The sequence below is a fragment of the Panthera uncia genome (genome assembly GCF_023721935.1).
Source record: "Panthera uncia isolate 11264 chromosome A1 unlocalized genomic scaffold, Puncia_PCG_1.0 HiC_scaffold_17, whole genome shotgun sequence".
Taxonomy (NCBI): Eukaryota; Metazoa; Chordata; class Mammalia; order Carnivora; family Felidae; genus Panthera; species Panthera uncia.
The window spans coordinates 122,117,430-122,139,195 of NW_026057577.1; the positions used below are offsets into that span (position 1 = coordinate 122,117,430).

General features: G+C 41.8%; 1 protein-coding gene across 1 annotated transcript in view; it reads left to right on the forward strand.

The window, feature by feature from the left end:
* Positions 1-21,766, forward strand: part of LIFR (LIF receptor subunit alpha) — a 78,553-nt gene that overhangs the window by 17,710 nt on the left and 39,077 nt on the right. Inside the window, exons 2-5 of the mRNA XM_049648135.1 lie at positions 6,390-6,550; positions 8,208-8,322; positions 10,741-10,880; positions 16,624-16,787. Coding sequence (XP_049504092.1) covers positions 6,409-6,550; positions 8,208-8,322; positions 10,741-10,880; positions 16,624-16,787 — 561 coding nt within the window. The 5' untranslated portion in view covers positions 6,390-6,408. The remainder of the gene's footprint in view (positions 1-6,389; positions 6,551-8,207; positions 8,323-10,740; positions 10,881-16,623; positions 16,788-21,766) is intronic.

Sequence of the window (21,766 nt, forward strand, 5' to 3'; positions counted from 1 at the left end):
CCTATGGCTCATTGTTTGTGCAAGCCCTGAACTAGAGATGTGATTAAAGCGTGGAAGCAGGAGAAGGAGCCACTGACCTGCCGGGGAATCCCAGAAGGGATCTCAGAGGCCGCCCTGGGCTCTTCCTACCTCCTGCCAGGAGTTTCCCAAGTGAATGGAAGAGAGGAGGCGACAGAAAGCCATACAGAAAGGAATTCCAGGCCCAAGGGAAATACTTGCAGATACAGGGAGTTGTGAAGGGGTGTGGCAGCTTGGAAATGGTAACTGTTAGAGGGGAGGGCACAGGGCTACAGTTCCATGGATCATTTCTCTCATGTTTTGTTTCCTCCCTCGTTTTTTGGTGAATCGCATCCTCTAGTAGCCTCTGGAGAATAGGTGCGTGGAGGTGTAGCTTTTGAGTTCTGGCATAGCTTTATAAAACAGATTTTATCATCTCTCGTAATTAGTAGTTTGAGAATAGAATTCAAGTGTGAAAATAATTTTTGCACAGATTCTGTAGATGTTCTCTTTAGCTTTCAATGCCAAGAAGTCTGACACTCCCCCCCACTCCCCCACTGTGTCTGTGGACCACACACCCAGTGTCTCCTCTGCAGCCCGCTCTGAAGATAGTGCTGTCACTGTCCCCGTGTGCTGGCGGAGGGCTGGTCGGGTTCATGCAGCAAGTCCCAGCGTCCTGGTTTTAGAAAACTGTTCCCATAGTGTCTCATTTCCGAAACCTTGTATGGATGGCCTTCCCCTCCCTGGAAGCTTTTGAAATTTTCTTTTACACGGTTATTCTCAGTGATGTACTTTGTTGTAACTGTAAATTCACTGTGCTGAATACTTGCCCGGCTCTTTGAGAACTAGACTTTTTTGCAGTGAATATATATATATATCAACAATTCTTTGTCTTTGTTATTGCAGTTCTCTCTTAATTAATCTTCCCAAAACACCACTTCCTTCAAGCTTCTCTCTTCCTGAAAAACCTTTACTGTTTTCCTACACAGTCTAGTCTGTGTAGGACTAGACTGCCTTTCCAAACCAGCCAGGTTTGTGTTTTTCATAGGTATGTCTCCCTCAACTCAAATCCCCACACTTGATTTAACAGCACAATGGGGTCTCCCTCACTGCAAAGAAGTTTATGTTCCTGCCAAGCCTTCTTCAAAGGCAGTGCCCCGGAGCTGAAGATCTCGTGTATAGGGGAGGTGGAGGCGGGGAATGCAGTTAGGAAACTAGTTGCTGGTCACAGTTTTTCAACTTTTTTTTTTTTTTTTTGGCCTCTAATAGAAAAGAATAAAGAAGGGACACTAAAAGAGTATGAATCAGCAGTATGGATACTGTTTACTTTCCATTCAGTCTCCCTTGCTTGGGGGTAAACATTCCAGCATCTCTCCTGTAGGTTTGGTGATCTTGCCTTGTAGCTAAGTGGCTTTTCTCCTCCAGTGTGCAGTTCCTTTTCTGAATCGGTGACAGGAGGTATCTCATGGTGATGACAAAAAGCTACATTCTCGGGATGAAGGATGCTCTGGGTCATCTTCAGTCATGTCTCCCTGACTGAACAGGTGTTTCTCAAGCCCCTTCCCGCTGGCTGTAGTGCCACCCGGGCACTGTAGGGAGAGTCCTGCCGGCAGGATACACTAGCTCTCTGCCACATTTCCCCTTCCCTCCTCACCCCCCTGCCCCTCCTCCCTCCACCCCGCCAGAAGAAAAATCAGATCAAGCAAAATCTGTCTGGACCGCAGTTTCTGGTCCTTCTCTGCCTTTAGCTTTACTTCCCTCTTTTCAACCCTCTTTTCTAATTGTCCTCAGCAGAAAGGACCAAAACCTCATGTAGATTGGAACCAGGATTCTCAAAGCTGAGGAGGAAGCAAACCGAGTGCATACGTGGAGGTTCCATTTCCCCAGGAGGGGTGGAAAGCACTGCACGTGGGCTGGCCTGCGCTTCTCTGCAGCCTACGCGAAGTCAGGACACAACGTAAAGAAACTAACTAAACCAGCGAAAAATAGATTTTTTCCTTTCGATTTCAGCAATTTTATAAATTGATTCTGCTTGATCTGTTTTCTTAAAAAGAAGATTTGTTGACGTTTTTTAATCCTTTAACATAATTGTATTGCATAAGAGACAGACTGGTGGCCCACCGGTGGGGTACCTTCTGAAGGCATATTTTGTTTGGCCTTTAGAATGTCTAAAAAATACAAGTTAGTTCCTTACATTTTACAAAGTTGAGCTTTTCGTATACACCCCTTGGCTTGAAAAATAAAATCTGGCAGCATGAGGCCCGCTGCTGCCACCTCTAGGCTGGGCGGGGAGCTCCGGTTTGTGCCTGCCCCTCTGGCCTGTCACTTCTTTTGTCCTCCAGGAATGTGCTGCTGCACTGGGCTGCTGCAGCAAGCCACAGTGAGCCTCATTTTGAAAATCCGCTCCTAAAGCTCTCTAAAAACGTGTTCTCCTCTAGGAATAAGGCATCCGGTGGGGAAAAAAGTAAATTTCTGGCAATGTTTCTATCAGAAGGGAGCAAAGACCAGTTTCACGTGTCCTTTTTCCATTAAAGTTCATTAGAAGGCTCTGTTCGTGTATTGTGGTCTCAAGTGAGTCCCTTTGAAACTCTGCTTAGTAGTGAAGTCAAATCTATCACAAGCACCGTATCATATGGTGCAAGTGACTTCCTTCGAATTTGCTACATAAGTGTTAAGGACAGAAGAAAGTTTTCTTTATCATTCTGCGTGTGTTCACTTAAGCAGGTGTTGGTGGCATTGCCATTGATTGTCCTGTTCCTGAGCACACCCAGCACCCCAGCCTGATGCTGGCTGACCTCGTCAGTGGTGTCCTTGATCGCTGCCTGCTGTCGGCGCCGACCTTGTGCTGGTGTATCTGCTTGCTTGTTGCCTGACAACAGGAGTGGAATATCACACCTTGACTTTGGGAAGTTTCTCACTTGAGCCCCGAGTAGAGGCGGCTTCTGTGCTGCAGTCCCAGAGGCTGAGGCCAGGAGGGATCAAGTGATTTGCCTCAGTCATGCTGCTGATTAGCCTTGGAGCCAGGAGGAGAGTCTGCGTCCACAGGGTCTGGTCCAGAGCTCGCCTGCCTACATACCCCTCTTGCCACTTCACAGGACACATGTCTCCTTTCTAGAACAACTGTAAACTTGTAGTGAGGGACTGTTTCACCTCAAGCTAATGTTTAGCCAGTCAGTGAATGCAGTGTGTGATTATTTTAGTTACGGTTTGGTCGCTTCCGGGGCTCCTTGATTCAGTTATTCCTGCATAGGCTATGTAATAATTCTGTAACTTTAGCAACTGGCATTTTAGACATTCCATGAATACATTTTCATTCTAATATGTGAGCGAGTTGACACCAGAAGTGACTAGGAAGTTATTCAGCCAGAAAATGGCTGAACACCTTTGAAATGTGTGCCCGTGCCTCTTGTTGTGTTTTGGTTATAATTATTTAAGCTCCTCGAGATTGCTGTTCTGAGTTTTTGACAGTATTCAGCAGTAGCTGAGAAGAAGTCTTGCCATCTGCGTTTGCTAAGAAAAGTGTTTTCTGAATCCTCTTTTTGGGCTCCAGTTAGTTAGATGTTGGATCCTTTTTCCTCTCTCAAGTCCCTGCTCTTAACGTCTCTTCTCATCTGTTCTGTTCTTGTCTTGGGTTTTTTCCTGAAAGATTGCTCTCAATGTTGTATCCGTTTTTAAAAAACTTTTAGTATCAGCCAATACATTTAACTTATAAGAGCTATTTTTATTCCTGATTATTCCTTTTTCATTGCATCTCTTCTTGTTTTTATGACCGAGTCCTGTTCATTCTGAGAATACGATTTAGAGGTGGGTTTTCTCTTTGTGTTTTAGTTTTCCTCTTTTCCATGTTATCCCTTTTCTCTAGGAGTAATTTTTATTTTTGCCCTGGTGACCCTGTTTATTTGGAATTTCTTTTCATTGTTTTGGGCTCTGCTTGTATGTTTTATGACCCTTGGTTGTCTGTTCCAGTATAAAAACGAGGCACTATTAGGTCTGACAAGGAGTTTTCAGTGCCTTGGAAGGACTCGTGTGTGGTGGGCTTCATCCCAGCAGCAGCGAATGGGAACGTCATTCCTCTGAGGAACCCCTGTATGTCAGATGCGGAAGCCTTTCCTCTTGGATATCTGTGTCTTTGGTAGCTGCTCTGATTTCCTGGACAGTTCTTTTACATTCTGCAGGGAATGTGTCTTTGGGGAGTAGGAGCACATCAAAGTTGAGGTCTTTAAACAAATCTCTGTTATAAACAGACTGTCTGTAAACAGCCCCGTAAATCGCTGCCTCCCTCTTTATGGACCCAGAGAGGATTTAAATGGCACCACCATCCTTCCATTGTTGTGTGCCCACCAAATCTGATAGCCATCTTTGCTTCCTGTCTTTTCCCTCTATCTCACACAACACACTGAGTATGCTCAATACCACTTACCACATGTGTGGTACTCTGCTAAGTGCTTTACGTTTATTTACTCCTTTAATCTTTACAAAAAACTTAAGAGGAAAATATTGTTATCACCCCCACTTTACAGATGAAGAAATTGAGGCACAGAGAGGTTCAGGCCACACAATGAGTAGCACGGCTGGGCTTCAGCCCCAATCTGTGTTTTTTTCACCACACTGTCCTGCCTGCAGTGCATTGGGAAGACCTTCCATCTCTAGAACAGAGCCTGCATGTGACTGCCTCTTCCACGTCTGCTCTTAGAATCCTAGCCTTCACCACTGGTGGTGATGCCACCTGCACTATGGTTTCCCTGCCTCTTCTCTCCTCCCCTGGAGCCCACCCTCCAAGTAGCAGCTAGAGAAATCTCCCCAAAGTGCACGTCAGATCATGGATCTCCCCTGATTAAAACACAGCAGTGGATTCTTTTCTCGGAACTCCATATCCTTTCCATGGCCCAGAGGCCCTCTGTGGCTTGACCAGCCCACCTCCTCTTGGCCCCAGCCCCGGCCCCTCCTCCTGACGTTTGAACCTAGTAAGCTTGTCCTTTCTTAGGGCTTTGTATCTGCTGTTGCCTTTCTTTCCCCTGCTCTTATCATGGCCATCTTCTAGTTATAGTCAGGCCTCAGCTTAGCTAACATCTTCACTTACTCACACACTCTCACACACATTGACTTATTCTAGTTTTTTGGGTTTTTTTAAGTTTATTTATTTATTTAGAGAGAGAGAGAGCCATGGAGGGGCAGGGGCGGGGGAGAGAATTCCAAGCAGGCTCCACGCTGTCAGTGCTGAGCCTGACGAGGGGCTCGAACTCACGAACTGTGAGATCATGACCTGAGCCAAGAATCAAGAGTCGGAAGCTTAACTGCCTGAGCCACCCAGGCGCCTCAGACTTCTAGTTTTTAAAGCACCTTTCAAGATCTGAAATTTCTTACTTGTTTGTATATGTGTATCTCCCAACCAGAGTCCAGGCTCGTCGAGGGCCAGGACTTGGTATGGCTCAGTGTGTATCTCCAGTGCCTGGATGGGGACCCAGTGCTTGGTACCCTGTCTCTAGGCATTTGCTGCTGACAAGTGTCTCTGGGAGCTCTCAGGCTGAACAGCGCCTGCCTGCATTGCAGCCACTCCCCATGGCACACCAGGTTCAATCTCTGCCCATCTTCTTGTTTACCAGCAGCCCCTTTCCTCCCATTGCGGTGTTTGGTACACTTTCATCATTTCTGTGTTGTCAGTACTTTGGTCACATCTGCAAACCCGCTATACTACTATTTATCCTAATTCTTTCTTTAAACTATTTAAGTTTATATGAAACATAAACATATCACAGTATAAACGAAAAAGAAATAATGACTTGTCACAAATGACTATGTTAATTAAAATTTAAAATGTCATTCTGTACCTCGTTTAAAATTGTCAAAACTTCAATTTCATGTTCTGCTTTTCTATACTGAATAGTATTGGAGTGGAGAGTTATAAATATGTGCTTGGTTATAATCTTGAACTTGAAGCCCATCATTTGTTTAATTTTTTTTAATGTTTATTTTTGAGAGAGAGAGAAAGTGGGCAAGCGCACGTGAGTGTGCACAGTGGGGGAGGGACACAGAGAGAGAGGGAGACACAGAATCTGAAACAGGCTCCAGGCTCCGAGCCCATGCAGGGCTTGAACCCAAGAACCGTGAGGTCATGACCTGAGTTGAAGTTGAATGCTTACCCGACTGAGCCACCCAGGCGCCCCGAGCGGCTGTCATTGAAAGTTGAGCCTGTGACGGATCCCGGAAGCAACCGCTGTGTCTGAATGTTCACATCTCCTGAAGCCCGGGCAGCTTGAGTCTCGTGTGCACAAAGTTGTTCATGTAGAGTATGTTTCAGTATTCGCGCGGCTCTGTTTTCTGTGCCGGTGGGCACAGTACGAGGGGTCTTTGGAGCACTTTGAGCACCGTTTGAAACTCTTCTCCTCGCCTAGGATTGACTGCTTTGCACAGATGATGAACATTTCCTTACGTTTGAGAAGACCATCCCGGATGGTGGATGGTAAAAGGATGAGGATGACTTCAAGTTTCCAGTGGCTCTTACTAACATTTATTCTTCTGTATTTAATGAATCAAGTAAATAGCCAGAAAAGGGGTAAGTACATCTGAGTCTTGGAGAATAAACTGATTGCAATGCCATTGCTATTTTTTGCCATTACTGTTTTGATTATGAGGTGATCCTGTGTCTTTATTGAACCCCTCAGGTTTTCTGTGGTTAAAATCCATTTCTTTGCAATCTTTTTTTTTTTTCTGTGTACTTTTTGTTCTCTTTTATAAAGGCCCATAAAGGTAGATGTAAATATTCTTGCCCCATTTAAAAAAATTAAGATATTATTTACATAAAATAAAATTCACCCTTTTAGGATAAAATTGTGTGAGTTTTGACAAATGTACACAGTCATGTAAACACTGGCACAATCAAGAAGTAGGACATTCCTCATTCTAGAAAATTCTCCATGCTCCTCTGTATTTAGCCCCTCTCTCCCCACCTCCAGCCAACACTGACCTGTGTTCTGTCTATAATTTTGCTTTTCTGAATGTCACATAAATCTAAATATCTTTCTTTAATAAAATGCTGTGTTCATCTTTTTTAAATATATTGAAAATGTTTGTGTAGATTTACTACCTCACTTATTTTTATGAAGAACATTATCCTTTTGCCCCTGAACTTATTTTTAATATTATTTCCATAATTAAACATCACTTTTCCCCCAGGATCACTGTTGAATAATTTTATTATGATTACTGATAATTTCTAATGTATTTCTAACGTTTTTGTTTTCTGTCATATAAATAGCTTTATAATTTATTGCTTTCCTAAATGCCATGCCAATCGTGTGTAAAAACTAAAAAAATCTTTTTCAGAGACATTTATATAGAGTCTGAGAGGGAATAACCTTCTTTTTTACACTATAATTGCTTTATCCACTCCCTCCTTCCCTCTCTTCCTTCCTTTTGCCTTTTGTCCTCCCTCTCGTACCCTCCTTTTTTTTCATTTTCTTTTCAGCATGATAATTTTTCATTGTATAGTGCTTCTATATTCCATGACCTAATATTATTTTATAGGTATGAATAAGCAGTATTAGGATTATAATCTTCTGAGTCATTTGTTACTTTTCAGTTGTTTAGGCCTACACAAAAGACATATTTTTCAGACTCGTGTCAGTTCATTACTGTGTAAATGTCATATGCTTCATAAAAATCTAAAGATTGGTTATGGGGTTTCCATTCAGGTAGCAGCCTGGTAACAGGCAAAGAGACAGCAATGGCTGCAAGTGCTCAGAAGCTGTGTTTGTGGGCATGGGGAACACGTAATTTTTACTAGTAGTTATTTGTTTTGGGAGAAGGAGTGGGGCCAGTGGGGCTATTTAAAAAATCTTCTAGGCCCTCTCTGGGTCTCATCCTTGACTCTACCGTCCCTCCCTGCATTTATCTTAGTGGCTGGAGGTGGGACTTTGATGGAGGCCCAGTCCCTAAGTGGTCTAGTGGTTGGCCCACGTCCATCGGTTTCCTCTCATTTTTTAATCCACAGCTACAAAGAGAAATCTAAAACCAGTCCCTCCTGTGACTCTGCAGTCAGTCCTGCAGAAAGAACCTGGCTCCTGTGCAGACACATGGGCTCATACTCATGACTAAAGATGATTTGATGTGTTGACCTTTTTACAGTGCAGTTAAATTATTAAGCATGTTGTGTGTGTGTGTGTGTGTGTGTGTGTGTGTGTGTGTGTGTGTGTGTTTCTCTCCTTCTCCAGGGGCTCCTCGTGATTTGAAGTGTATAACTAACAATTTGCAAGTGTGGGACTGTTCTTGGAAAGCACCCTCTGGAGCAGGCCATGGTACTATTTATGAAGTTTGCATTGAAAGCAGGTAATAGAGATACTTTGATTATTAGCTGTAACCTAAAGGTCTTCAATTGTAGAACATAGAGATTTTGTTCTAGAAATTTTTTAATGAAATTTTAAATCTTAGCTATTTCCTAAAAAATCTGAATCTTATGTCAATCAAAGTGGGAAAAAACCCTTCTCCTGATTAAAACTTTGATTCTTTTGTTATATGAATATTAAGTATGGAACACACCTTGAATATGTTGTGGATTCTGATCTGTAGAGAAGTTTAACTGGTCTGTCCCACACCATCTGTCTAGATCAGTTAGGTTGAGGTTTTGACTCTGCCAAACGGGAAAGGTCAGGTCTGGAGTAGGCAGTTCAAGGCTGACATGGTTGTTGATGAGAGACCCAGGTTCCTCTTTGTCATGCTGCCGTGCCACCTTTGGCAGAGGGCCTATGGTCCCAGGATGCTTGAGGAGTGGCCGTCATGTCTGCCTTTCCAGAAAGCAGTGAGGAAAAGAAGGGTGTAAGAAGTCCCACACAACACGTCTTGCACCTGCTTGCATCTTTTTGGCAGAAGTCAGTCAAATGAGGAAGCCTCTTTGCATAAGAGGCAGGGTAGTGTGCCTGGATAAACCTGGGGTTAATGTAGGGACAGGGAGAGTGGACATCAGCCGGCCAGTCGCAGGTCCCACCACCTTCCCCCTCTGGGGCGATCTTGGAGAAGGCCACAAGCTCCGAAGCCTGGAGGTGAGGCCTTTGGGCTCTCTGCAAACCAGAACATTCTCTTCGCTGTCCCTGACTCCATGGGCCCAGGCAAAGTGGTTCAGCGACACCAGAGTTGTTCAGCACGACGGCTCTGAGGCCAGTTGGCTGATGGACGGTCCTAATGCGAATTGACATAAGTCTGCATTTAAGTACTACTCAGGTTTTCCCCGTTTGGTGTACATTTATTGAGCATTAGTCTAAGCTTTGTGGGAATTTGTCGACCAGGAGGAGCTTGGTTGTGTTGCAGAAACAGCTCTAACATCTTATTTGCTGTGAAAATAAAGGCTTATTACCTGCTTTCGGCCTGTGGCCCTCTGGGGCCAGCTGGCATCTCTACCCCGAGTCTCTCCGCAGGGCCCCCGGCCTAGGGCTCCCTCACCCTCCAGTGCATGAAGTGCTGGCTTTCACAGCTTCCTTCCTGAAGTGACAGATGTGACTTTCACTCCCATTTCTCCACAAATAAAGTCGCATCGCTATGCCTTGCCTCAGAGGAGTGGGAAGTGCAGTCCTGCTGTGAGTCCAGCAGGTCTGGGAGAACCTGACAAACCTGGTAAATAACATGACTGGCTCACCTCAGGCCACAGGGAGAGGGAGTTGTTCTGGCTCTGTGTTCACAGGAGACAAGTCGTAGCAGTGCTGTGGGTCAGGTGCTGCCGGAAATGCGGAAATTCTATGTGAAGGGCCGACGGAGCATTGACTGAGGAGCGTGGGGTGCCGGAGAGGCTGTTGGAGGGGTGATTGCAGAGTATGAATTCCCGGTCTTCTCAGCAGCAAAAGGACAGAAGGACATTCCAGCCTGAAAGGATAGGGGCTCAGTGGCATAATGGAACTTATGGAATAGCACGATTTAGCGAATTCAGGTGGTTCTGTGTTACTGACACCTAACGAAGCCTCCCGCTGTGAGGCTGAGAACAGGTGAGCCGACCTGTTCCGTGGTGGTCCCTCCTAGCGAGTGACGTGGAGAGGCCCGAGCGAGGTGCCGGGCAGGGACGCTGGGACGCCGGGACACCGCAGAGTCCCTTTGCTTGAGTTCAGATTTGCATGGGACATTAGAAATATACATGAATAACGGTAAAAATAATATAAATGCGCTCTTGAAAGGTTCAGAGGGCCATGAAACCACAGAGGAGAGGAATGACTTTTGTCCAAGGGATAATGGGTGGGGAACTGGAAGAGCTTTGGAAACAGAGCGGATGAGAAAGTGTTGTTCAGACCAAACCGTGAGCCAAAACAGGAGCAGTGGCCAAGTCGAGGGTGCGTTTGAAGGGCCACAGACAGCCAGTTTCATTCTTGTCCTCTATCTGTGGAGCAGCATCTGCACCTGAGACTCTGTGATGGTCTTCTGTAGAGGGGTGGGGGGTTAGGGGAGCAGGCGTGTGCGGCTCGAGGGAAGGCTGCAGAGGGAAGGCTGGTGGGAGTGTGAAGGGCATGCTGAAATCCTGAGTTTCTTGAAATGACCATCTCTGCTTATCACTCGACTTTCTGGCCCAATCTGGTTATTCATCCTCCATGTTGATGCACTTCCCATTAACCTCTCTTTTCTCAGTCTTAAAACGCAGTGTAACCTATCGTGTTTCTGTATGAAAGAACAGAAAGTATTTTCTGGTGCATTTTGTGTTAATCAGGCTTTTATGAAAATTGCACTATTAGTTTTATCCACTAATTAAAATGTGATTTTTTTGTATTGCAGGTCCCGTTCTTGTTATCAGTCAGAGAAAACAAATGCTAAAATCCCAGCTCTTTTACCTGGCGATCATGAAATAACCATAAATCGTCTATATGACTTTGGAAATCCTATAAGTAAATTCACACTAAATGAAAAAAATGTTTGTAAGTATTTGAAAAGAAAATTGATTTGAAAATAAGGCAGCAACAGTGCTTTGTAATTGGCAGAAATTTACTCTTCTTTTGAATTACACTTGTTAGACTAATAGTTGCATTTCCCCAGCAACCATACTGTGGATTCCGGAGCATAGCCCGGATCAGGAAGGAAGGAGTCAGAGTAAATGTCACAGAGCTGACGATCCTTTCCACATGCGGGTACTTTTCTTGGCATCACTTCGCTTCGTTGATTCCTGCATACCTTTCAGAATTCCTCAGGTGTCGCATGCTCTAGGAAGTGGTCTTTGACTATCCCCTCCCAGAGGAGATCCGATTCCTTTCTTAACATTCCCTTAGGCAGTGTGTTTTTCTCCTTCGTGGCATTTCTCACAGTTGCATTAATAATGTGTTATGTAATAAGGCACTGCGTTTGTTGCTTCTGCAAGAAATAGGCTCAGTAGGGCAGGGAGTGTGCCTTCTACACCTGGCACCTCGCCCACTGCCTTGCACGTGGCAAGCATCTTCTACATGTGTGTTGATTGAATGCCTACGACCTATGTTACCCTCGTGACATAGCCCAGACTGATGGAGATGGAGATTTTGCTACACACTGAGACCTTAAAAACCCCAGTACTCTTGACTCTTAATGGTGGGAGAAGCAGGTTTCTTTCTCTCCTGACAACTGTGAGGGCGTGGCATTGTAATGACATTATGATGAGTCTTATAAGGATGACTTACTTTGCAACAAGGAGAAAAATATAATTAACTTGGTGACTTGTTCAATTTTATAGATAAGATGCATGTTTGGAGCGGTCTGTGTCTGAGATAGAACAGATTTTGAAAGGATAATAACAAAGCGTGCTTTCCAGGAACTTAGCATCTGTCTCACTGCCTTTTAAGTTAAAGAGAGAAGAGCCATGTTTGTTCTTTTCTTTCTGTAGCTGTATGTGAGATCCATGTGAGAATGTTTTGAACAGATCAGCCATGATCTCAATTCCCACAGAGAAATACTGTTAACACTTAAATATATTTTCTGTGCATATACATATAAACAGTGAGGTTCATATTATTACTTTGTAACCTGCTTAACAGAAAACAGAGTTTTCTGTTTGATATCTAAATAAATCTGTATTATTTGTATAGGCTGCAGAGTATTCCACTGAGTGGAGGTACCGTAATTACTTAAGTGACTGATTATTAACATTGAGATTTTTATTTCTGGTCTTTCAGTGTAATAACCAATGCTTTAATGAACATGTTTCGCACATATGTGTTTCTGATTTGTGTGATGATGTCCTTAGGCTAAATTCCTAGAATTGGGAAAGCTGCATTAAAAACAGTCCCTTGTTAGGACTTTGATGTCCATTGCCAGTTGCTCTCCAAAACTTTTGAGTCTCTTTGCATTTGAGTCTCTTTGCAAACGTCACACTAGAGGGGACTTGTTCTTCACTTCCTTGCCAGGACTGGGTTTTGTCAATTTCTCTTAGTTCTGCCATTTCAATCTGGTGGCCCCCAGTTAGAGCACTTTGACTTTGCATTTCTGTGATTACTTTTTTGGAAAAAAATGATCAGTCATTCTCATTCTTTTCTGAACTGTCTGTATCCTCTCTCATTTTTCTCTCGTGTTGAAACTCAGCTTTTCCTCCATCAGTTCACAAGAGCTCTCAATATTGTTATTAATTCTGCCATATTTCCTACAAATAATTGCCCAAATTTAAAATTTAAACTTCATGGTTTTCATTTTTATATAAATATACTCTCTTGCTATTTTTCTCTGAGATTTTGGTTTTATTATCATGCTTGATTTAAATCTTTTACACATCTGGAATTATTTTGTAGTAAAGTATGAGGAATCTAACTTAATTTCATTCCAGATTTTTAAAAAATTCCCCAGGATTCTGTCAGAGAGCCAGTTTGTATTGTCTGATTTTTCAGTAGGTATTGAGAAGATTCTGTCTGGGAGCTGCTTGAAGATGTCAGTATTGGATAAAAAGAAGTAGAAAGGGGTGGGGGGGCGCCTGTGTGGCTCAGTTGGTTGAGCGTCCGACTTCAACTCAGGTCATGATCTCACTGTCCGTGGGTTTGAGCCCTGCGTCAGGCTCTATGCTGACGGCTCAGAGCCCGGAGCCTGCTTCAGATTCTGTGTCTCTCTCTCTGCCTGACCCTCCCCCACTCATGCTCTGTCTATCTCTGTCTCTCAAAAATGAATAAACATTAAAAAAAAATTTAAAGAACTAGAAAGGCAAATCAATGTGTTATGTAATAAGGCACTTAGTGAGATTCTGGATGACTTACTAGAATGATATAGTTCATTGTTTTTACATATCATGTAGTTTGTTGATAGCATTTTTAATAATACTGGGTCTGATTGTGATTAGAATATTAGATTAATAGTATCCCAATACTAAGCTGCTACTACTATGATAATACTGCTAAGAAAATTGAAAAGCAAACTAGATGAATATAAGAGAGGGAGGTGGCTGCATCAGCAAATCTTTGAGTACCTGCTGTGTTTGGGAGAAGCTGTGGAATGTTGGTGCAGTTGTGCGTTAGAGGATCTGGAGTTTGGGGCATTTGGCTACTTAAAAAAGTATGAGAAATTCAGTTTTCTTCAGATGCTTTCAACAGTATACATATAAAGAAAACTAATATATGTGTGTGTGTGTGTGTGTGTGTGTGTGTACAGTTTTTTTTAATAAGCTTCTAATTGGCCAGGGCTAGCACAAAAATAAGTCTTTGTAAGACTTTTAGTGTCTTAAGTTTCTTAAAATAACCTGAAAGTATGGATCTGTCTGAGGCAGAATAAAATCATGTAGATCCCATAAATGAAGTAGGGAAGCCCCCATCTTCTGATGTCCTGAGGAAGAAGAACATGGAGGTTATAGGTATAGATGTACTTGCTTTAAAAAATAAACACAAATGATTACATTTCTTTCCCAGCTGAAAAGTTCCTGTTTTTTAGAAAGCAAATTAATATTGTCCTCAAGTGTCTGTTTTAGCTGGAAAGAAATGCAGATAATAGATAGTTCATGGGAGCTTAGGGAAACTTCCCTTTTACTCTGAGGATGTATACTATGAAGTAGTGAGAAAAGTGTGTGTGTGTATTTAATCTTTTCATTTGTATAATTGTGATTATTACCTTCCTTAGCTTAAAATACTGTATATGACTTGTGTTTTGAAGAGTAGCCCACTTCTATTTAGATAACATGTAAATTACGTGTACTTTTCAGGGAGGGAGCATCTTAATAGACAAATACTGCCTTTGTGTAAATGCTCCCATAATCTTTAAGTTACTGGATCATGACATCCTGAAACACTTGAAAGAACCATGTTCTTAGAAGCCTCTGCTCTGGGTGATCACACTGGCACCTTGAATTTCTTGCTCCTTGTTTGCTCCTTCTGTTTTATTGTTATTAGTAGTAGTAGTAGTAGTAGTATGTTTTTATTTTAATTCCAGTTAACATATTAGTTGCAGGTATATGATATAGTGGCTCCTTCTGTTTTATTTTATTTTTTTAAGTTTATTTATTGTATTTTGAGAGGGGGGAGGGGCAGAGAGAGAGAGGGAGAGAGAGAGAATCCCAAGTAGGCTGCATGCTGTCAGTGTTGGAGCCCAGTGCCGGGCTTGAACTCATGAACCGTGAGATCGTGACCTGAGCTGAAACCGAGTCGGACACTTAATCACCTGAGCCACCCAGATGCCCAGTGGCTCCTTCTGTTTTAAAAGCAGTTCCTACTTAAAATTTGCCCTGTAAAGCATCCTCCACTGTCCTCATGTAGCTGTGAAACTGTTGACTTTGCTACATAGTGGTTAGGTTTTGAATCCACATGTACTATTTCCTGTACAGCCATAAATATTTTACACAGATCCAGTGTAGAGCAGTGTGCTCAGCAAATTTCAGCTAAATTTATTACGAACTTATTCGTAAATCCCAAGACTAATTTGTATTGATTTGCTCTGCTACTTTTGTTATAGGCTGTATAGTGCAAATATAGGTTATATAGTGCTATGTTCTTAGCACATTTGGCTACCCTACCTCTGGAAAGTCCTGCAGTTTGTGCTTGCCGTGACTTATTTCACTGGCCCCTGTGCTTTTTGGGGAAGTGCTAGGAGAGGTGTGAGCCCCCAAGAACATGTGTCTCTGGGTTTCTTTCAACTTACCTTCACGTTGTTATTTGAAGAGAGAACATGCAGGAAAGAATCCCAACATTGTCTGCCCTTCATACCAGAAGCCTATGTTTCATAGAACAGAACAGGTTCGTACCTTATGTGTTTTTCATTGAGCCAAACTATTTTAGTAATTTACTCATCCCTTGTAGGTAGGGAGACTTGAAGATTTTGAAAAGTAAGAAATTTACCATTTTCTCCCTATGAGATACTATATCCTTGAGGATGTTTTTTTTTTTTTTCTTTTGTAAGGCAGCTTCAGAGCCCATTGCCCTCCCAAACTTCTCTCTCAAATATTAACAGTATCCTCACCAATGTCGGTGGGTCTTCGCTCAGTTTTCCTCTATGAACTGCCTTTATTTGGCCCAGATGACAACCCATTTCTTTTGGTCTCAGCAATGCTGTATCTTCTCTGGTTTCCTTGTGCCTCTCAGGATTCTTGCTGGGGTTCTCTGGCTCCTTGAGGCTGTGACTGTCTATTGGTAGCTCTCAAACAAGCTTTGGCCATTTTGAGTCTGTGTTCAAGTTCATTTGTTCAGCTACACTCAGAGAGTTCCTCTTGAGTCTGTGTCCATGGTGCTGATGGTCCCCGTTCTCACTTGCTATCTGCAGACCTCTCCACTGGTAGGCTCTACCTCCCCAGACACTTGGTCATCCAGAGCCTATCCTCCCGTTTCTTCCCAATGTCAGTGATTCCTTTTGCCTGCTTTCTGGGCTAGAAACTTGAAGAAATCTTAGATGTTTCCCTTTCTCATTATGCTAATCCCTCATTTCTTCGATCTGGTCATTTCTTTGAAGTGCCTATCAGGGTTTTTCCTTTTCCATATCCCTCATGCACATGATGAGGTATCACGATCCATATCCTTGCTACCCTGGTCAGCCTTTCTCCAATGGTCTCCCACTTAATCACATTATGTCTCCCAGCCCTCTGCACTGCATTGCATGCCACAGCTCAACTAGCTTTTCTGAAGGACTTCTTACCCTGGTGAGTACTTCACAGATCTGCATGGTACCCTGTTGGCATCCTCACTTAATGCCTTGGTCATTCCTATGGTCTTGCTGCTGTTTACAGATACCCACACCAGTAATAGCTCGTAGCATCCCCAGGTGGGTGACTTTCACCAGCATCGGGGGTTCTGACACTGGGAGATGAGTGGGAAGGGTGCAGAGGAAACAGATAGAAAGGTCTACCAAAGCAAGCTTTCCATATTCCATCATTTTCTTAGGCTTGACCTACAGTTATCCAAAGGAAGCTCCTTTACTTCTCTCTGATGTTGCCTATTTATAGATTCCAGACTGATGACACTACAGTATTATGGGAACCCGGTAGCTGTTTGTATAAGGAAACATACTAAGATTTGATAATAATTTACTCAAATTTGACTGATGAATCATTGGGAGCTGCTTATACAAATAAATACATATGTTCTCTTTTGTCAGTAATCACTTTGAGAGTTTGCTTTTAATTCTTGATTCTTTTTCGATCAAGAAGGAATAGAGTTTAAAATAGTTGATTAACGGAATTACAATATGAAGAAAACATTACTTATTTTACTAAGTTTGTCTTTTGTTTTTTTTCCCAAGCCTTAATTCCAGATACTCCAGAGATCTTGAATTTGTCTGCTGATTTCTCAACTTCTACGTTACACCTGAAGTGGAATGACAGGGGTTCTGTTTTTCCCCGTCACTTAAATGTCATCTGGGAAGTTAAAATTCTGCGTAAAGAAAATATGGAAATCATAAAATTAGTAAGTTTGAATCAAAATAGATTTTTTTTCTTGTGACATTAAAGAAACCAAATAATTTTTAAAAGATTTTTAAGGTGGTATCAGTGAACTTTTCTTTACAGTGTTAAGGGAGTAGATCAACTATCCTTTCAGGGTTCATTAAAAACTATATGCTATGACTCAAAAATCACTTAATTATTAAAATGATGTATAACCATTACAGTAAGTTTAGGAAATTAAGGGAGGAATAATGCATGATTCCACCACACAAACACAGTAAACATTTTTCTTTTTCTTTCCAGCTTTTTTCGTGTGCGTGTTTTTACATAAACAAACGCATCCATATAACTTGCTATTTTATTTTTGTCTAATACTATAAACATAAAAATAAATGTTTTGAAACCTATTTAGTCATAGTAATTGTTGAGAAATTTTGTATAAGCCTGTAAATTTGAATTTATCTGAACCTGAAATAACATTATTACATTTAGTAGTACATGTTTTTTTCTCTATTTTTAAAAATTTTGTTTATGGTTTCCTTATGATCTGCTTTTAGTTTGCTCTTAATCGCAAGGATGATGAGGAATAGCAGTGAATAGTTTTGACAGCTGGTACTTGGTAATCCCCCCTTTTGTTCCTTGATCTCTCTTCCTCCTCAATGGATTTGAAATGTGCTTAGTTATAGATTTAAGAATTGGAAGACTATCTCATGATTTTACAATTATTTGCCTGAGTGCATAGATAAGATAGACAGTAAGGTAAAAAAAAATAGAATGACTCTGTGCTTTATAGTTACTGTCTTGTTTTTCCTTTCTGACACTCTGTGTATGACATTCCTAAAATGAGAGCCGCCATAATTGTAGGCAACATGTCTCCAGTGCTTCCGGCAGGGCTGACGCCTGTAAAACCTCTGTAGGTGTTAATTCCTTGCGTTCCTGACCCTGCGGTAAAAGCTCTGTGTATGTTCTTTGCATCCTCACAGCAGGCCCATGAGGGAGGCACTATGAACATCATCCCCATTTTATAGATGAAGATACAGAGACACAGGAAGACATTAAGTAGTGGAGCCAGGACTCGATCACAGGCAGTTTAGTTCCAGTCTGTGCTCTTTCTTACCCACCACAATTTCTGCTACAAAGTAGATATATTTATTTTTGTGTAAGGAGCCTTCCCTTTCCTTTTCACCAGTGCAGACTGAATGTACATTCAAGACCTAAGTCAAATCCTGCCCCTTATTTTAAAGCCCATCCTAATTATCTCGGCCTAAAATGCTCTCTCTTTTCTTGAATTTCAATGCAGTTCTTGTCTGTCAGTCTAATTTGCAAGTAGCTTTGATATAGCTGTTCCATTGTTGTCTTATAACTATTGCTTATCTGAAATTGTATCTTGTGGCTTTTTATCATGGCCTGACACTTTGTGCTTTGGGTTACCACTTACCCTTCCCCAAACCTCCTTTTTGTCATTTGTGAAGTGGTGCCAGTCTTTGCTTTAGTGAATGATTAGTGTTATCTGTAAAGCTGCTAAACAACTATCCGTTGTCATTACTTCCTTTGGGGGCTCCCTGAGGGCTGCTAGAGTTAGAAGGCTGATCTTTGCAGCATAAGTGAAATCAAGCATACATGAACAGAGATGCTATTTTTTTTTTTAATTTTTTTTTTTCAACGTTTTTTATTTATTTTTGGGACAGAGAGAGACAGAGCATGAACGGGGGAGGGGCAGAGAGAGAGGGAGACACAGAATCGGAAACAGGCTCCAGGCTCCGAGCCATCAGCCCAGAGCCTGACGCGGGGCTCAAACTCACAGACTGCGAGATCGTGACCTGGCTGAAGTCGGACGCTTAACCGACTGCGCCACCCAGGCGCCCCCAGAGATGCTATTTTTAAGATCATCTAGCTCATTGCCACAAGATACGAAAGAAGATGGCACTGACAAAGTAGCAATTCCCTACTTTTGGGGATGTGATCTTTGAAGAAAAATCTTTGTATTGAGCAGTAGAGAAAGAGGCAAGAAAAACAGAGATAGAACAAATTAATTTTTGAAAAGTGAAATGTAAGAGGGCAGGTGATCCAGATCTATAGTAAAATGTGACATTTTTGTTTATAATTATATGTTATTAATACCAGCATTTAAAGCATAATTGCTTATAACCTGTCATTTTGTGACAGGTTATATGCTATTATTTTGTGAGAGTTTAAGAATCAAGAATACTATACGTTAGTGTTTATTTGGAACTTTACCATTTATGCCCATGGCCTCATACGCAGGCAAGGAAGCATGTGCTGCACAGACCAGGATGCCAGTGACTCCTGGGAGCTACGCAGCACCCTCCCCCCCCCCCCATATTTCTCTCCCTATAAACAACAATTTTCAATTCTTTTACCTGATTCTTTTATTATGTATTTCCATTTTCCAAATAGCATGCTTATGTTTCTCTTTCTTCATTTTTCTTTTCAGTTTTGAGCAATGTTTTATTTTAACAGTGGGTAATGAGAATTTAGTCCCCTCGCCTTCCCTGGGCACACACACTTGCATGCTTCCGTGCTTGCTGTCTCTTACATTTCCCATCTTTTTCCAATATCGTTCTCTCATTCTGCTCTAATTTTTGGTAGACTGGCATTCATTGTTTGTATTATGGTTATATAAACACTATCCACAACTGAACCAAGTAGTGTATTATCATTTTCCTTTTTTGGGGGTACAACTTCTTGTCTTGTATTTTTAGTTTTATTTTCATGCTCCATGAATTCATTCCTGAATCCTCTCCAAGTTTTATGAATCTCCTGTTGAAATGTCCACACACACTAGTATCTTACCAGCTATACATTAGTGAATAGCTCTGAGACCTTCTGACTTAACTTCTCAACACTTCTTACAGAGGGTTCACGTAGATAATGTTTGTACAGCAGGAGTGTGGTAAGTAGCTGAGGACTCTCATGGCCAGAGGTTTCTCAGGAGCTCCAGCAGCCTCCACTCCTACCAGCAGCCCTTGATTAGAAGAGATTAATACCCAGGTATACACGTAACCCATCCAGGGCAAACCTCTGTGTTTCTTTTTGGCACATTTGTTATGAAGCTGCGGTCCAAGAGGTCTCCTGTCATCATTCAGGAGATTCCTTTTACCTTTTTCTTACAATGGATCCTCTTTCCTGAATTCTTCCTCTTATTTTCTCATTTTGGTAGAAGCATATATTCTCGTAGTTGTTAGCTATTTATAATTTATAGATACTCTCTGTTACCTACATTGATAGCTTCCAGAGATAGATAGATAGATATAGATAGATATAGATAGATATAGATAAGATAGATATTTTTTTAATTAGTTGCTAACAAAATTTAAAAGACTGTCAGTTCCAAATATTGAGGAGAGGTAGAACAGTTGGAACTTTCATACACTTCTGGTGGGAGTATAAAATGCTACTTGATAAATTCATTAAGACACATTTCTAAAAATGTCTATTTTTCACTCATTTATGATTACTATTTTAGCTGGGTATACAATTGTAAGTTGGGGAATTTTCCTCAAGATTTGAAGACATTGTTCCATTTGTTTCTCATTGTGGATCTGTCTTCCTTTGTTGTGCTAGACAGTCATAGGCTCCTTTCAGTCTCAAACCACATGTCTGTCAATTTGGGAAATTTTCTTATTTTATGACTTTGATTTCTTCCACTCTGTTTTCTCTGTTCTTCAGAAATCAGACCTTCTAGATTGGGAAGTAATTTTCTTACTGTTCTTACTTTCTACCTGTTTTTTTTTTCCTCAATTTTCTGAGCAGTTTTTTCTTAAACTTTATCTTACAGTCTGATTATTGAATTTCTATTAATATATATATTTTTAATGTACAAGATATCCCTTTTCTCTGTTCTTTTTGTTTGTTTAATGGATGCAATATCTCTTCTTACCTCTGAGGACATCAGTTACCTAGTAGTTTTTCTTTCTGTTCTGTTTCTTCAAGTTGCTTTTTTCTTTATTTTGATCTTTTTTTTTTTTAATTTTTTTTTTTTAACGTTTATTTATTTTTGAGACAGAGAGAGACAGAGCATGAACGGGGGAGGGGCAGAGAGAGAGGGAGACACAGAATCGGAAACAGGCTCCAGGCTCTGAGCCATCAGCCCAGAGCCCGACGCGGGGCTCGAACTCACGGACCGCGAGATCATGACCTGAGCTGAAGTCGGATGCTTAACCGACTGAGCCACCCAGGCGCCCCCTTTATTTTGATCTTTGACCCTCAGAACTTTTTCTTCAATTTCTGGTCATCCTGGTTGCTGCTCATATTTTAAGTGGCTCTTAAAGAAATTTTTTTTTTATTTTTAAATCTAATAGGAACTTCTGTTTGCCATCCAGGGTCTTGTTGACTGAGATGTTATTGTAGGTGATTAGGATGGGCCATCTAGTTGGCAGAATCTTAATAGTATTATTTTAGGTGTTCATCTTGACCTGTTCCTATGCTCCAGAAAATTCATTTTGGTTCCTACCAGGTAAGTAGGAACTCTGCCATCAGCCTCCTAATGGCTGAGGAGAAGGCAGGAGCACACCAGCCTTCACAGTGCATAGGTTAGCAGTCTTCCTGGTTGTGGTACCATATTCCCCATTCTCCATTGTTTCTGAGGTTCTTCATTCCAGAGATACTTGGTTTTACTTTCCCAGAGCATGAGTCTCCCATCTGCCAAGATGAAGAGGAGTAGTCTTTTGGTAGCACAGAATGTGGGAGGGGATCTGGATGTCTAACATTATCTTCAGACAACTTTCAGGCAGCTTTCTGTTCTGTGCCTCACCTTCACCTGCATTTCCATAGGAGCCTGGTGCATACAGCCCTTTCCTGAGCCCTTTGGCATTTCCATGGTAGAAGTCAGGTTGTTTCTGCCTTTTCCACTGAAGGCTTCAGGTTCAGCTTTCTCAGGTCTTCTGAGTCCATTCCCCTTGTCCATCAGCCCTCCACCATCCAGAATTTCACTGGTGGTGTTTCTTCTCCTGTGTTTGCCCTTGTGCATCTATACCTTTT